The sequence below is a fragment of the Zingiber officinale genome, chromosome 11A (assembly GCF_018446385.1).
Source record: "Zingiber officinale cultivar Zhangliang chromosome 11A, Zo_v1.1, whole genome shotgun sequence".
Lineage (NCBI taxonomy): Eukaryota > Viridiplantae > Streptophyta > Magnoliopsida > Zingiberales > Zingiberaceae > Zingiber > Zingiber officinale.
This window is the reverse complement of record NC_056006.1, coordinates 94,075,287-94,090,898: the sequence shown is the minus strand read 5'-3', so window position 1 is coordinate 94,090,898 and position 15,612 is coordinate 94,075,287. Positions and strand designations below refer to the sequence as shown.

General features: G+C 42.1%; 2 protein-coding genes across 3 annotated transcripts; one reads left to right on the top strand and one right to left on the bottom strand.

Moving 5' to 3' along the window:
- Positions 1 to 3,544: 3,544 nt before the first annotated feature.
- Positions 3,545 to 5,917, top strand: LOC122030914 (BTB/POZ domain-containing protein At3g50780-like). 2 transcript variants are annotated; one of them, XM_042589958.1, is made up of 3 exons: positions 3,545 to 3,865; positions 4,055 to 4,662; positions 4,735 to 5,917. In XM_042589958.1, exons 2-3 carry the CDS (start codon positions 4,066 to 4,068, stop codon positions 5,683 to 5,685), a joined length of 1,548 nt encoding a protein of 515 aa, XP_042445892.1. In that variant the 5' UTR covers positions 3,545 to 3,865; positions 4,055 to 4,065; the 3' UTR covers positions 5,686 to 5,917. The 2 variants fall into 2 exon arrangements, with proteins under 2 accessions (XP_042445892.1, XP_042445891.1); XM_042589957.1 differs by having other exon boundaries at positions 3,992 to 4,662.
- Positions 5,918 to 9,465: 3,548 nt separating this feature from the next.
- On the bottom strand, positions 9,466 to 10,761 carry LOC122032558 (probable galacturonosyltransferase-like 1). The gene has a single exon (XM_042591865.1). It carries the CDS (start codon positions 10,722 to 10,724, stop codon positions 9,648 to 9,650), a length of 1,077 nt encoding a protein of 358 aa, XP_042447799.1. The 5' UTR covers positions 10,725 to 10,761; the 3' UTR covers positions 9,466 to 9,647.
- Positions 10,762 to 15,612: the final 4,851 nt, after the last annotated feature.

The following is a 15,612-nucleotide window of genomic DNA, read 5'->3' as shown; positions in this document are numbered from 1 at the left end:
CTGATCAATTTTTTTGTACTGTAAAAACTATCCGTCATAATGTTATCAGCAGGAAGCAATTCTGACATCAACTGACAAATGTCGTCGTAACATCTTTCTAAAAAATGATGTTCTGCTTTCATATTTAATAACCTTGCAGTAGCTGATAATTGAGAATGACCAGAGGGAATGTCTTTCCATACTTCTCTTTCACTAGCCTTTAGCATTTCATATAGTTGTTGATATTCAGGTGTTGGTGTTTCATATATATTGGAATAATCAACTGCAGCATTCATCGCATCATGAACCATTGATTGCATTGCAATATCAATATTAGTTGATGCTTAAGGAGCGGTAGCAGTTGTCCCAGATGACGAACCACCAGAAGGTCCAATTGGTTCATATAGATAAGGCTCTCCGTGACAGTACCAATTGTAGTAATTTGGCACAAAACCATTTCTACATATATGCATTTTTACAGTATCTTCATCACGGAAAACCCTATTTTGACATTTTTTATGATTGCATGGACACCGTAACTCAGCACCATTCATACATTCAGGGTGACTTTTAGCAAAGTTCACAAACTGTTCACCTTCAGCAATAAAATCATCTCTGATAAATCCTTTTTCTAATCGATTGTACATCCAAGCTTTGTTCATAGACATTTTCACCTAAATCGTATATATTGAGAACTAAAAATTAACGATTAAGATACTAACACAAAACAAACAAACGGACTATATTATGTGAATTATTAATATACTAACATAACATATTTCTAAATTGAACCATGTTAAATGACATACAATATAGTTTAGAAAATTTTACCTGAAGATGTGTAGGTCAACCGGAGAAGAACAGCAAATGCTACCTGTTTACAAAATAAAAATAATTTAACTAAAAATTATGACAAAAATTATTTTCAAGTTGCTCGTGGCAACAAGCAGCCAGCCTATATATACCGGCCGGCGCACAGTCGCCAGCAGCCGGCCGCCATAGCGGCCAGCAGCCAGGTGGCGACCGGCAGCTGGCCCCAGAAGCCAGTGCGGGCACTCGCCGTCGCTTCAGGCGGCAGGCCGCCGGCAACTGCCGTCGCCGGAAAAAAAGAAAAAAAAAACAAACCTAACCTGCGATCGGGATCGAGGAGAACGAAGGAGTTGTCGGCCGCCGCGCACGTGAGGGAACAACGAGTGATTAGGGTTTTTTTTAGTGAGACTTACCGACGGAATTAATATTCTGTCGGTAAAAATAAATTTTACCGACGGAATGAGTTATTCCGTCGGTAAAATCCTTGGTTTACCGACGAAAATCTATATCCCATCGGTACTGCAAGGATGTACTGACGGAATAACTTATTCCGTCGGTAAAATTTATTTTTACCGAGGGAATATTAATTCCGTCGGTATTCCCATCGGAACTGCTGGTTTTTTTTGTAGTGTTCATACACTGGGTTAAATATGCAACTTGCCTCCGTAAATCATCAATCACATTTTGGGTGCTACAATCATGGTGTGAGGTTTCCTCAGTTGGAACTTGCCTGACACGACTATGGTCGCGACCACAACGACCTTCCATTGGATATGATGCTTGACTTCCTCAATTAAAACCTGTCAGCTCTTATACCAATTGATGCCGAGTAGGATAGCAATTATCCTATCGGCTGAAGAGAGGGGGGATTTGAGGAAAAGACAAGAAGAGATAACAATTGTCCTCCAGATTAAAAAAAAAAATTTAATTAATATTCAAGGATTATCGCACAACCAAATTTATATTTATATAGACTCGGATACAAATAAAATACAAGAAATAAATCCTAATATGTAGACTATAATTTCTAACTTATAAAGAAATAAAAAATTCTAAAAAATTGAAAAAAAATATCAATAGATTCATAGTCCTAAAATTTATAAATAGACTCAAAATATCAAAATATAAAAAATATAAAAGATAAAAATTATTAAAAATATCTTAAATATCAAAAGAATAAAAATTATCAAAGATAATAATAAAAATTCTATATTAGTTAGCATTTTAAATATTTTATTAATAAAATTTAACTTTATTTATTTAGTTAAAAATATTCCTTAAATAAATATATTATTTTTTAACAAATTATGCTTAATATTTTATATAAAAATCTATTTTTTAAAATATATATATATATATATATATATATATATTAAAGCCTTTTTTTTTTATGCCTACGTCCCCAATCGCTGAGGCTCTACGAATGGACGCGTTTCTCTAAACACAGGATGCTTGTTGTCGTCTGAGACTGAATATATGCACTCGCTACTTGTCGACGCCACAAAAGGGCCCTGTGACTGACCTCGCCGTCCATGGTTTGTCGATGGATACACATACACACGACCATCTATGTCCTCTTGCTCCGTTGTCTCTATATCTTTAATTAAATTCCGTGTACAACAGAACGCTACCCTCCTTGTTCAATCAAATCTTAATGTTTTGTCTCGCTGCACGCTTTTGAATGGTCGAACGTTAGTTCGAACTCAACTCCCACCACAAAATATGCATGCATCCTCACTCACTTGTTCCTATCACAGACAAAATTTCTTTCAATCAATTAGCTCTGTAATTTTCTTTCATGCAGAACGTATACACTTTGAGATCTCCCACTGCAAGCGGATTCTGTTTCAAGCATGGCAGAAAGAGGCCAAAGTAAAGCAGAAACAAAGAAAGTCAAAAGAGAAAGCACCATTTGTGGTAGTGCAGTGGTACCAATCTCCAACACTCTGGTTTTACCCTCTTCTTTTTCTTCGGCTTTTACAGTCACGTCAGCTTCTTGCTCATCAGACATTTATTGAAAGATTCCAGACTGGATTGACTGCTTGTGGTTACACCGCACCACCTGAGCCCTCAGGTTCCATCAGATAGACAATTATATATAAAGCCAGCAGTTTTGATCATCAGAGTTCTTAAAACATGTTCTCATCTGCTGTCAAGCTTAGATACTTGCCCTATTTTTAATTGTTGATTACCTTTAGATTAAACCTAGCATTAATATGAATACACCAACTTGCAAGTTAAATGCATGATCTAATTAATGGCTTTAGCAAACACATGCAGTCAATATTAAATAAAGCCAGGGAGTAGAGATCAGGAACAAAATCCAAACAAACTTAATTGCATGTGAGAAACCAATTGTAATTAAGGATTATTTAATTCATCAGGCAAGCAGATCGTTCCTTTTTATCAAAGTTGGCAGTGTTTTAGAGAAGGAAGAATTATATTTTAGGGAAAGCATCTTCATTTCTAAATTCTAATATCACATAATCATGTGCAATCTGCTCATGCACTAGCCTACACTTGACTAAAATCCAATCTTGCATAATTTTGAAACCTACTAGAGCAAAAATTAATGATTACTTAATCCCAAATTTGTCTCTGTGTTCTTGTTGGGACTTGAGAGTTGGATATTTGTGCATAGTAAGTACCTTTCCAGCAATGTTGTTTTATAAACAAAACCTCCATCAAATAATTCTTTTTTTTTTCCTCCACTTTGTAATTTGAGCCTCACAAGTAGCTCAAATTAACTAGAACTGATTCAAACTTGAGAAATGGAGGATTCAGTGTGTGTGAGAATAGGTATTTAAGCATGCTACAAAGGAGTTTGCCATGCCTGAGAGAAATACGATGGTACGCAGGGAACAACAGGGGGACACTCATTTATAAAAAGCTAAAGCCACCATCTTTTCTACAGCATAAAATTTGATGGGAATTGTTAGAGAAATTGCTTTTATTGACATCTGCAACTCCATCCATCTGTAGTCTCCATGCTCGGCATTGCCTCGGTTCACCATCATTACATGCCCAGACAGAGGAAGAAGATAAGTGGAGAAAAGGAGCAAAGCGACTAGAAGAGGTAAGTTGAACTTCTGGTGCTGTGTTTTGACATATTCTTGGAAATTTTTCTCTGAATGCTTCATTTTGCTACTAAGAAAGTGATTTTAGTCTCCGAAACATGAATCTCTGTTTGTTGATTATGCAGGTTTACAAACACACAATTTCTTGTTTGTTTGTGTTGAAATAAGGTTTTCTTGCAATTAACCAGGCATTTGCTAGATGGAAAATTTCACACTGAGAAGGCTCGAACAAGGCCGAGCAAGGATCAGGAGTGTTCCAATCGCAGTCAGCCCGGAAGGGTTCTGGTGCTGCCCTTCGCCTGCAGCAATCCAGAGAACACTCAAGAACCAAGATCTTCAAGACAACAAGCAGAGATCACAGCTCCCTCCGGTGGACAAACGACCGTCTTCCACTTCACTGAGGTCCAGACTCATTGCTGAGGACCAGAAATGCCTCAGCTCCGCCATCGCCACCCCAATTCCATCAAAGGGCACTGAGAGGCCACCGAAGCAAAAGCCCGAGGTCCCGAGAAAGATATCTGTTGGGTTTGGTCAGATGGAGACCAGCGACCTCAAAATTATGCTGCACGCTAAGTGCGGCACTTCCGTGAGGATGAGCGTCCACAGGAACATTCTCGCAGAGCACAGCAGCTTCTTCGCCGATAAGCTCTCCGAGCAGTCTCCACTGCCTCAAATCGAAATTCTCGAATGTGACGACGTGGAGATTTACGTCGAGACTGTTGGGTTGATGTACACTAAAGATGCGAAGCACAGGTTGATCAAGCAGAGTGTTCCACGAGTTCTCCGGATTTTGAAGGTTTGTTATATTTATTTATTTATCAATCATGGCATTTGCTTTGAGAAGAGATAATTTAATTTACAATTGCAGATTGCTGAAACGCTCGGCTTCCATGCATGCATCAAGTCATGTCTGGATCACCTTGAAGCAGTGCCTTGGGACGGAGAAGAAGAGGAAAAGGTCGTGTCCGCGATCAGACATTTACAGGATGATGGGTATGGAATCAGTCCCATACTTAACCGAGTGGCCTCTGGTTTCTGTCACCCACCCAATGACACGCTCTCTGAAATAATGGAGCTGGTCCTGGAGAGCAGCGAAGACAGAGGCCGTCGCGAAATGAAGTCGTTGGTTCTCAAGCTTCTCAAGGAGAACCTCCTCGTGGCGAATGGATCCGCCGATATCAGCGTTGAGAGTTTGTACGCCTCGTGCCGGCGCTGCTTAGAGTCGTTGCTGGATCTCTTCCGACACGCATCGGAGCTCGCTTTCGCGGACCTGTCTCTGGAGAACAGAGAGCCGGTGGTGCGGCGGATCAGTCTGGCGGCGGACAATCTGCTATGGCTGGTGGAGATCTTGGTCGACCGGCACGCCTCCGACGAGTTCGCCTGCTTGTGGGCGAGCCAGAACGAGCTAGCGGAGCTGCACTCGAGGGTGCCCATCGCATCTCGGCACCTGGTGAGCTGCATCACCTCGAGGCTCTTCGTCGGCATCGGCAAAGGGGAGCTGCTTCCTTCCAAGGAGACGCGCAAGCGGCTTCTGCACGTCTGGCTGCAGCCGCTCATTGATGACTACGGCTGGCTGCAGCACGGCCGCAGGGGGTTCGATCGCGAGGTGGTGGAAGAAGGGATCGGGAGGACGATTCTGACGCTGCCGCTGGAGGAGCAGCAGAGCATCCTGCTCTCTTGGCTGGGGACCTTCTTGAAGTCGGGTGACAGCTGCCCCAATCTGCAGAGGGCGTTTGAGGTGTGGTGGAGGAGGACCTTCATAAGGCCTTACGTCGAACGCCATGGGAGCATTCTGAATTCTGCAGATAGGGCTACTTGACTTGCAATTTAGGCTGCAAAACTACCTCATTTCTACCCTTTTGTGATCTGTAGGTTAACACCGAGAAGAAATTAAATTGGACTACTAAGACTGTCTGTCTTGACTTAGAGGAAAGGAAGGTGGCTGCTAGTTCATCTTCTAGTGATCTTAACTATCTAAAACAAAGTTTCAAATTTCATGAGCTTGTAGTGCATGAATCATAAAATATTATTTATTAAAAAAATTATATAAATATATTTATTATAATTAAAATAGGGTACATATATTTAAATTATTTTTGGATAAAAATCAAAAGGATATTTTTTTATTAGAATAGTAAAAAAAATCTCCTCTCTTTAATTAATTATCAAAAAAAAAAAAAACTCCCTAGCTATGTTATATGATATATTTTACTTTTCAAAATCTTTTTTAGTTTTTAACATTGTTGTAACATCTACAAATTATAATTGTTACTCAATTACAATAACTATGATCAATAACTACTGTAAGATTGTAACTGCTATGATTTTTATAGTTAATGTCATCGTAGTTTTTACAATATAATATTGACTGATATTGATAAAAAATAAAATAAAAATTATGATTTATAATCATTAAAATATAATATTGACCAATATTAATCAATGTTACCTAATATTGACTAGAGAGAAAGTGTTGGGTAATACTTATATATTGCTATACGATAAGTATTGATAATAGTTTAAGTGTTACTATAAGAATCAATATGGACAAAAGATAGGAGTGTAGTAATTATGGATTATAGCTATTAAAATATAGTATTATATATATATATATATAAAATATTGGATCATAATTTTATTTGAAATTGAGAAAGATGGTGCGTTAGGTAGATAGCTTTGGTGTTGATCGCTAAAAGACTCTGAGCTGGAAGAAAATGACGTCGAGCACTCTTGTGTATCAAAAACATAAAGTAGAAGAAAAAATATCAGCAACCAAACCAGAGAGGGGTTCCTAGTACAAGCACTATGACGCTTAAGGCAAACAAGTGGTCGAAAGGAATGAAATATAGTGAAAAGTAGAAGTCAACTGTGGCTCTGAGTGAATATGACTATGTAGCGTAGTTTAATATATCTATCCTTGTAGGTGGAGATCCCCTTATATAGTATTGATTTGTCTCTGTATACAAATATCAATATACTTTCAAAAAAAATGACGGGCTCTTCGGATACTATGTCAATTTTCTGAAAATGAGCCCACCATTCATACGTTTTGCAAAGTGAAAACTTCCACCGCGCAGCTTGCATAAGGAATATTTAATTTCCTTGATTCTCTAATAATCGTTACATAAAATATTAAAAGGAATATTAGGACATTGGATGAATGAACCCTTTATGTGCCTAACTGATAGGCTGGCCGAGTCCCTTCTATAGCTCGCTCAAACTTTGTTTGCAAGCGTGGTCGAATCGGATTAAGGAAATTAAGGAGTGATGTCATCATCAAGGATTCAACCTCCACTAGGCCTCTCCACTATGATCAAGTCATATATCCATCATATCCGATTAGATCATAGATCCGATCTAATAGATCACTTGACCGAGATACGTGACTGTGTTAGTTGCGAGTGACCAAGCGGTCTGAGATGCACACGGGGTTACGTGGATTCTAAGAAACTTGAGATCTGATTGGACTAAAGGTTCGATCAATTAAATCACTCGACTAAGACATATAACTATACTAGTCTTAATTATTAATCCCCTTTTAATATTGACCGTCACATGAACCCGACCTCCTTAATTTTAAATCCAACTTCTAAGCCTCCGTTATATTCACTGTATCAGTTATAATTGAGCAGCCTTCAACAGCATCAAAATCCAAAATAATTTTGAAGTATATACTGACGCAAGAAAGAGTGCTATTCTGATAATAAATGAAAGATGAGTGTGATGATGACAATTTCAATAAAAACAAGAGTACCTTTTTAATTTTTGCTCTTTTAATTTTTTTCTCATTATTTTTTACTATAATAAAGATATGAGCTTAACTGGACCGTATGTTGCATAGCCCAACTACGTTGAAGTGGGCCTTGGTTGTTGCATTATAGATTGTATTTGTTTACCTTCCTTACACTTCAACTACGTTGAAGTGGGCTCTCTACTTTTTAAAAGGGACTAAATCATAGAAATATTTGTCTTAATGCAACGACTATTTAATTACATAAGAAGATATCCAATAAGATATGTTATATAATTATTAAAAACTAATCTAAAATCAATTAGAGCAGCTACTCGTATGAATACTAACTGCACCAATCCTTACGAACGGCTGGAGATCAGTCTGGGTCCATACATCAGTGTAAAAGATATGAAAGTGAGTCCTTTTGTCTCTTCAAATCATAACATTAGAATGCAGGCTAAATGATGAAAATGGCACATCAAAACTCTATTGAATCCCTAGTCTACTCAACTATTCGTAGACTATTGCATCAAAACCACAATGTGATCGAAAAAAAAATAAGGAACATCGACTGCCCTACTAATCACTGTCACTCAAGAACCATCTACAAGGAGATCGGAGAAGAAAGACATCGAAAACTTAAGTTCGGCAAATTAAAGATTCGATCGATTCTAGTAGGAAATTAAAGGATTTCTCGTGGTCAGTTGATAAAAAAAAGTAAGGATAGACACACTCAAGTGAAGCCCACCAGAATCTAACCCCTGAGCATGTCTAGATGGCCATTGCTCATATTTTACAAAAAAAAAAAAGAAAAAAAAAAATCTTCCATGTAACATATGTCATGAAACTAAAGTCTTTATAATGTGCTCCATTAATCAACAATTGAGATTGATTCTCCTTCACATTGTTCAAATTCAATAATTGTGAAAGTGGCCCTTGACCATATTGTTCAAATTTAATTGTGAAAATTCAATAGTTATTCATGTCACCCCCTCTACTCTAGTCAAATTAAAGTTAGGTCCTTTGTAGGTTGAATCTCAATTTTAATGAATTAATATAAACTTTTCTTAATAGACAATTAACTTAAAATCATCTAATTTCGAATTTATATTATAATTGGTAAAAAAAATTATAGGATCAAAACCTAACTATTAAAAAATGAAAATAAATAAATAAGGCCGTATTGAGATCAGCGTTAGCTTTCTTTGTCACTACTTTCTATTGGAAAAAAAAAAAATCATAATGCGAAGAAGCCTAAAACATGTTGCGTTTTGGAGTGTAGCCTAAACCACAAGGACCACCGCAAGACTTGCCACTCGGAACATAAACATCAACTTGAGAACGTGCTGTTGACCCACCCTCCGGGTCCATGTCGCTGACTTAATGGTCAATCTACGTACTCTCCATTTCAAATATATTTAAATATTGTTTACTAGATATCTTTTTGAATTTTCTTTGTATTCCTATCTGAGATCATCATCTACCTCACCGACACTCAGACATTAGAAAAAACTACCGGACGCCCAACTCCTAAGTCCATGCAACGAAGCTTCTGCCGTGTTGAGGTTCTCGACTTTGAAGCACATGATTCAAGGCATCATGCACTGCATTAACGACCAAATCAATCGAGATTAACAATCTAACAATAAATTTTAATTATTTATATATATGTAAATATATAATCATGCAAGGTTGTCGTCAACCACGTACGTATCTGAAAGTTGCAAGTTCTTAATCGAGCATCGCCAGCTAACACCTTCCATAATTAAGTCTTTTGGTTGTCAAATTAAAGCAAAGAATCTTTTATAACAATTCGTTTGTCATATTTTGTACTAAAGTTACAGATAAATCAATTCACATCTGTTCTTTTATCAAAAGATTCATGTCTCGTTCAAATTCATATATATATGTTTACCAGCTATAAATCTACAATTAAATAAAGATATATAATAACTCTACAGTTGATTTTGATTTTGAGGTAAAGAGTGAAAAAAAGAAGAAGAAGAAGATCATCTAGAGTTAATCGGACTGGGTGAGAAGATTTGAGCTCAGGATTCGTCAATGGCGATGGGATTGCGGAGGAGGAGGTCGTAGGGAGCCCAGAGGGCGTCCAAGGGACAGGGCCGGCCGGCGTCGAGGCGCGCCCACGGCTTACCTTTCCCGCTCCAGTGCAGGAGACTGACGGGCCCCGGGTGAAGGTCCCGGCAGAGTCCCCTGTAGTTGTCGCCGCCGAGGCCGTGCTGGTTCCACCGGTGCTCCACCGCCGCGATCCGACCCGCGAAGACCAGCAAGAAGGGCGGCAGCGAGCCCAGCTCGTAGATCCGCATCCGCTTCTGCAGCTCCATCCACTCCTCGATCTGCTCCGTGTAGCCGCCGTCGCGCCACCGCCCCAGCTCCATCACCATCACCCCCGTGTTGAAGTAGCAGGCGCGCCGGCCCTCGAAGGCGACCGAGAGCGCCGGGTTCGTCCAGAAGGCGGGCGTGAAATAGGAGGTGAAGTTAGCGTTGCAATACTCTGGCGCCGCCAGCGCCACTCCGTCGGGGATCGGAGTGGATGCTAGATCCATCACGTCGTCGACGAGGACGAGGTCGGAGTCGAGGTAGACGACGCGTCTGACGCACTTCGGCAGGAGGCGCGACAGGTAGGAGCGCGCGTAGTTGAGGGGCCGGTCCAGCGCCGCGCGGATGGAGGTGGAGATGAGCGCCGCCACCCGCGGCTCCTCGGCATCAAAGGAGTGGATCTGGAAGGCCAGGGAAGGGAACGCGCCGGAGATAGTGGCGTCGAGACCGCCGCCGCCGGCCGAGGTGGCCACGAAGTGGAAAAAGACGGATTGGGGGCAGGCCGTGTGCTGCAGCACCGAGAGCACCGCTGCCACCGAGCCCCGGAGGTACGCCACGTCCAGGGTCATCGCCACATGCACCAGCGCGTTGGGGGAGCAGATCGCCCCGGGCCCCGCCGGCAGGGGCGGCGGGCACGACGGCGAGTTGTAGAACTGCGGGGCCTCGCGGAACCGCCACATGCCGGTGGGAGAATTGCCATCAGAGGGCGCTCCGGCGCCGGAAGACGGCACGAGGATGGCGAGGAAGAGGAGAAGGTTCGCGGCGAGCAGCGACGGAGGAGACATCGGCTTTTCGTTGGGAGCCGACGCCGCGGTCTTCACAGCGGCGTCGGATTTATAATGCGCCCGTGGTGGGACTGGCGATGCAACGGACGGTTGTGATCGGATCTCCGTCAGGAAAGCATCGACGTCGAAGTTTGACCAAAAGCGACGACCGGTCATTTTCTTTTCAATATTTCTTTTAAAATCTAATTTCCTCGATTAATAGCCTGGAGGTTACTACGTCAGCATCAACAATAGATTTGATTTTGCTTAACGATTAATAAATCGTAAGTTTTGGGTTTAATTAATATATAAATGAAGTGTGAATGAGTTAAGACCTGCACATCGAGCAGTGGTTGGATGATGTGTACCGATTCAACCAAATTCCCTGCCTTTGTAATTGCACTGGTTGGTGATGAGGATGAATAGAGTGTGTCAGAAACAATCAAAATGTTTGGTGTGGGTGGGGTTGCTTGGCTTGGGAGAAAAACCTCTGTACCATATTCGTCCAACGTCAGGGCAAATCTTACTCATCCATCAATTAATTCTCTCTCTCTCGAGCATTTGGCTGGTTGCTTGCTAGCTTGCTTGCGAGTGTAACTACCATTATTAAGCAAAGAAGGTAGGGAACTGACAATGAATGAAAAAAATCAAACGGCGACGGTGGGTTGGGCAGTGGGCACTGCCTTGGGATAAGTTTGAGCAGATTGCCTTCTTCAGGTTGATAAATCTTTACTGCGATCTTAAATTGCAGCCCAAATCGAGGACCATATCTGTTCTGCAATAACGCGTATATCTCCATCATTATGCCTCACAAGTAGCAGCATTTTAACTTTTGGCAGTATAAATTTAATGAAACGTGATTGATTATAGGGGAAGTTAACTCGCACCGAGAATATCTTGCAAGTTAAGAGGCCTTTATCTAGGCTTAGAGTATAAACGGTCGACATCCATCTCCTTCCCCATCGATTTGCTCGCATTGAATGTAAAATGACAGTTGCCAACTTCTTATCCGTCACTTTAATTGCATTGGCAAGTGCATAATTGAAATCGACTCGATCAGATCAAACCATGCACGGACCAGATCTTATTGGAAGATCCTGAAATCAAGTCTCATCGATGTTTGCTATTAATTAGTCGCCAAGCTGAACAAAATAGCGTTCGTGTTTACGGATTTTCGAAGTGGATCACGTGGTAAGAAACTGGAAGTCATTGCAGAGCACGTGGTCACCGTGGGAAGGATCGCGGCGCGTGGCTGGTTTTGATAGTCGTCCGTGGCGGCGTTTAGTTGGCTGTTCCAGATTGGTCGTCTCGTCTCGCCTCGCCGCGTGCCGTCTGATCCTCCTCGTTCCGTGATCGAGGAGGCGTGCGAAATCGTACAAAGTACTCGAAGCGCGTCCGCGCGAGTGCCGGGGCTTAAAAGGCAGTCAGCTGGATGAAACCGCGTGCTGGCACACGCGGCACGCCCGGAGGCAGACGCGGCACCGGCGCGGCGCCACTAGACTGTACCGGTGGCTCTCCACCCTCACGCACCGCTCTCCGCATTTGCCTCTAGTGTTTCATCGCCAATTCAATAAAGAGATCTAGCTAGCCTGTGTCCATCTATTTTTAGATTTAGCTCAAAAATCAGTTTGTTGAATGATGAAAGATCTCTTATTTTTTTTCAAGAATAAATATAACCTTAAGATGATAGTAGATATCCTATGATTTATTATCCTTGAACAATTCAATTTGGATTGAATTTATATTTATTAAAACAATATGAGTACTCATAAATAATTACAAATTTTGCCCATCTAAATCAAGTGTTACCCAATTTCCTCTTCATCCCAATCTCCTGACGCCGACAGAAATGGGTCCGACTCCTACACTTTGACCCCTGATTTTTCTCTCAATTCAGTATGCCAACTCCTCAGGCAGGATTCGCATCTTAAGTGGACGGTTGTGTCATTGCCTCCATTAGACATGGACAACGTAGATGTTGTTCCCCTGAAAAATGTGGACAACATAGCCATATATCCCTCACAAGACGTGGATAACATAGCTGTTTATCCTGAAGAACGTGTGCAACGAAAGCGATCATTGTAGAACATGTGGAGAACATAGAGATATAGCTGTTGATACAGTCTGACCTCGCTGTTGTTTTGATGTTGACACTGATTTAAGTTTGTATCAGATATTAATTAAACTCAGACTGATTGATGATCAAGGTTGATCATGAGGAGAGGAAAAGTCCAAGTACGGATACTTGGCATGCAAAGTCGGAGAGGGCTCGGCAGCTCGTTCTTCGGACTAGGTCAGAGAGGGCTCGGTAGCTCGTTCTCTGGACCGGACGAAGTCGGAGAGGGCTCGGCAGCTCGTTCTCCGGATTAGGTCAGAGAGGGCTCGGTAGCTCGTTCTTTGGACCGGACGAAGTCGGAGAGGGCTCGGCAGCTCGTTCTCTGGACTAGGTCAGAGAGGGCTTGGTAGCTCGTTCTCTGGACCAGGAAGACGTTAGGGTTTAGGGCTGGGAGGCTCTAAAACTAACACAAGACATTGGATCGGTCTGTTGACCGATACTCTGGTTGTCTGGATCGGTCGGCAGACCGATCCAGTGATACATGAGTCACCTGATCGGTCTCGTGACCGATCAGTGACCACACAGAAAGTCTCTGTGGGTTATCTGATCGGTCTGGGGACCGATCAGTAACCACACAGAAGCATTCTGTGGGTTATCTGATCGGTCTACAGACCGATCAGAAAGAAGCGATCAGAAACGCTGGGACTCAAAGCGAGAGGGGGCATCGATCTGTGGACCGATCCACCCATAGGTTGATCGGTCCACAGACCGATCAGACTCTTCCCGGACCGATCAGGATGAGTCCTGATCGGTCCAGAGAGCTATGGATCGGTCTGTTGACCGATCCACAACTTGTCGTTTGTTTCTGCTACTTCTCTGATTTTTCTGATTTACTTCTGATTCACCTGATCAAATCATCTGCTGTGAGATTTTTAAGTTACAGGTTGTAGGTATCGTGCCATTGGTTAATTTCAAATGAAGCTCCATCAGAAGAATAAGAACAAGTGCCCTTTATGCTGTATTTCACTGCAAGTGATGCAATTCGGGCTTCAACGTTCACTGGCCACGATCAGTTGGATTCTTGCTCATTGGTTTGAGCTCAGAGACACCAGTGAAGACCATGGATGGTATTGGTGTGAGTTCAGAGAACCAGATGAGAAGCAAGAGTGATTGGCGACGCCTGAGTTGGTTGCAGCGATTCGACACAGGTGACAGTGATTCGGGACAGTGAGAAAGCAGAATAAGAAGAAGGAAGAAGAGAGGTTTGCTAAGGTTCTGGAAAAACTCTCTATCGATCAAGAGGCTGTGTGTGTTGTTGAGCTCTTGGCTGATTCCTTCTGTTTTTGCATTTTTGCTTCGTGGCTGTAAGTTCATCTGCTCAATCCTTTAGCCACTGAACTCTGTAAGTAATTGTGCTTCACTTTCAAATCTATTTTGTGATCTTTGTGGAGAGGTTACTCCACCGAGAAGGAGAAACATTTAGCCGAAATTTGTCCGGGGTGTGATCTACCGAACGATCAAGGGATCGTCCACCTTACGGACACGCCGAGGAGTAGGAGCAAGTTATCCCCGAACCTCGTACATACTTGTGTAAGCTGTGGGTTGTGCTTCTTTCCTTGCATCAGTTTTATTTTTGTTTATTTCCGCTGTGCTAACAAGCTTTTGTGAGGAATTGATTGAGTTTTTAGTGGAGGCTATTCACACCCCCCCTCTCTAGCCATCCGAAGATCCTAACAAGTGGTATCAGAGCAAGGCGCTATTCATTTGGATTAACACCCTAAAGAGCAAGAAGATGGCTATGAAGGAAGGTTTTAGTACCAATCGCCCACCCTACTTCGATGGAGCGGATTTCCAATATTGGAAGAGTCGTGTGGAGTATTATCTCAAGACCGACATCTCCATGTGGTTCTCGGTCAAGGAAGGTTTCACACCTCCGAAGGATGAAGAAGGTAAGGAACTAGAGTCGTCGAGGTGGTCCGCCGAGCAAACTCGCAAAGGACAAGCCAATGCCAAGGCGGTGGTCACACTACAATGTGGAATAGCCAAAGATCAGCTTGTCAAGGTAGGTCCATTCGTGAGTGCAAAGGATTTGTGGAACAAGCTCATCGAGCTCCAAGAAAGAACTCGAGACTCTCGGATCACCAAGAGAGACTTGTTCCTAAACCAACTACAAAATCTCACCATGAAGGAGAACGAAACGGTAAGTGAACTACACGGAAGGTTCAAAGAGATCATCAATGGTCTTCATTCCGTGGATGAACGCGTAGAAAATCGCGATCTCGTAAGGTACGCTCTCAAAGCTTTTCCAAGGAATGCCTTGTGGTCATCTATGGTAGATGCCTACAAGGTCTCCAAGGACCTCTCAATTGTTAAGTTAGATGAATTTTTTTGTGAAATGCAACTTCATGAGCTTGCTAACAAGGGTCAAAAAGAGAAAGGTATTGCTTTAGTTGCAGGAGAAAAGAGCAAGGATGGAAGGAGGAAGAAAGAAAAGAAGAAGGAGAAAGAAATTCCTACATCCTCATCCTCCTCCGAGTCCGATGATGAAGGAGGATCATCATCAAGCGAGATGGCCAACTTCGTGAGAAGAATCATGAGAATGAGCCGAAGATACAAAGGGAAAGGTAAGTCTATTGATCAAAATATTGATAAGACTAACGTTACTTGTTATGAGTATAGCAAGAAAGGACACTATCGGAGCGAGTGTCCGAAACTCAAGAAGAAGGAAGAAAGGGCCAAGAAGAAGAAAGCTCTCAAAGCTTCTTGGGATGAATCCTCCTCAAGCTCATCGGAGGAAGAGAAAGAGAAAAGCACTCGTCAATTAGCACTCATGGCATGGGAGGAATCGGACTC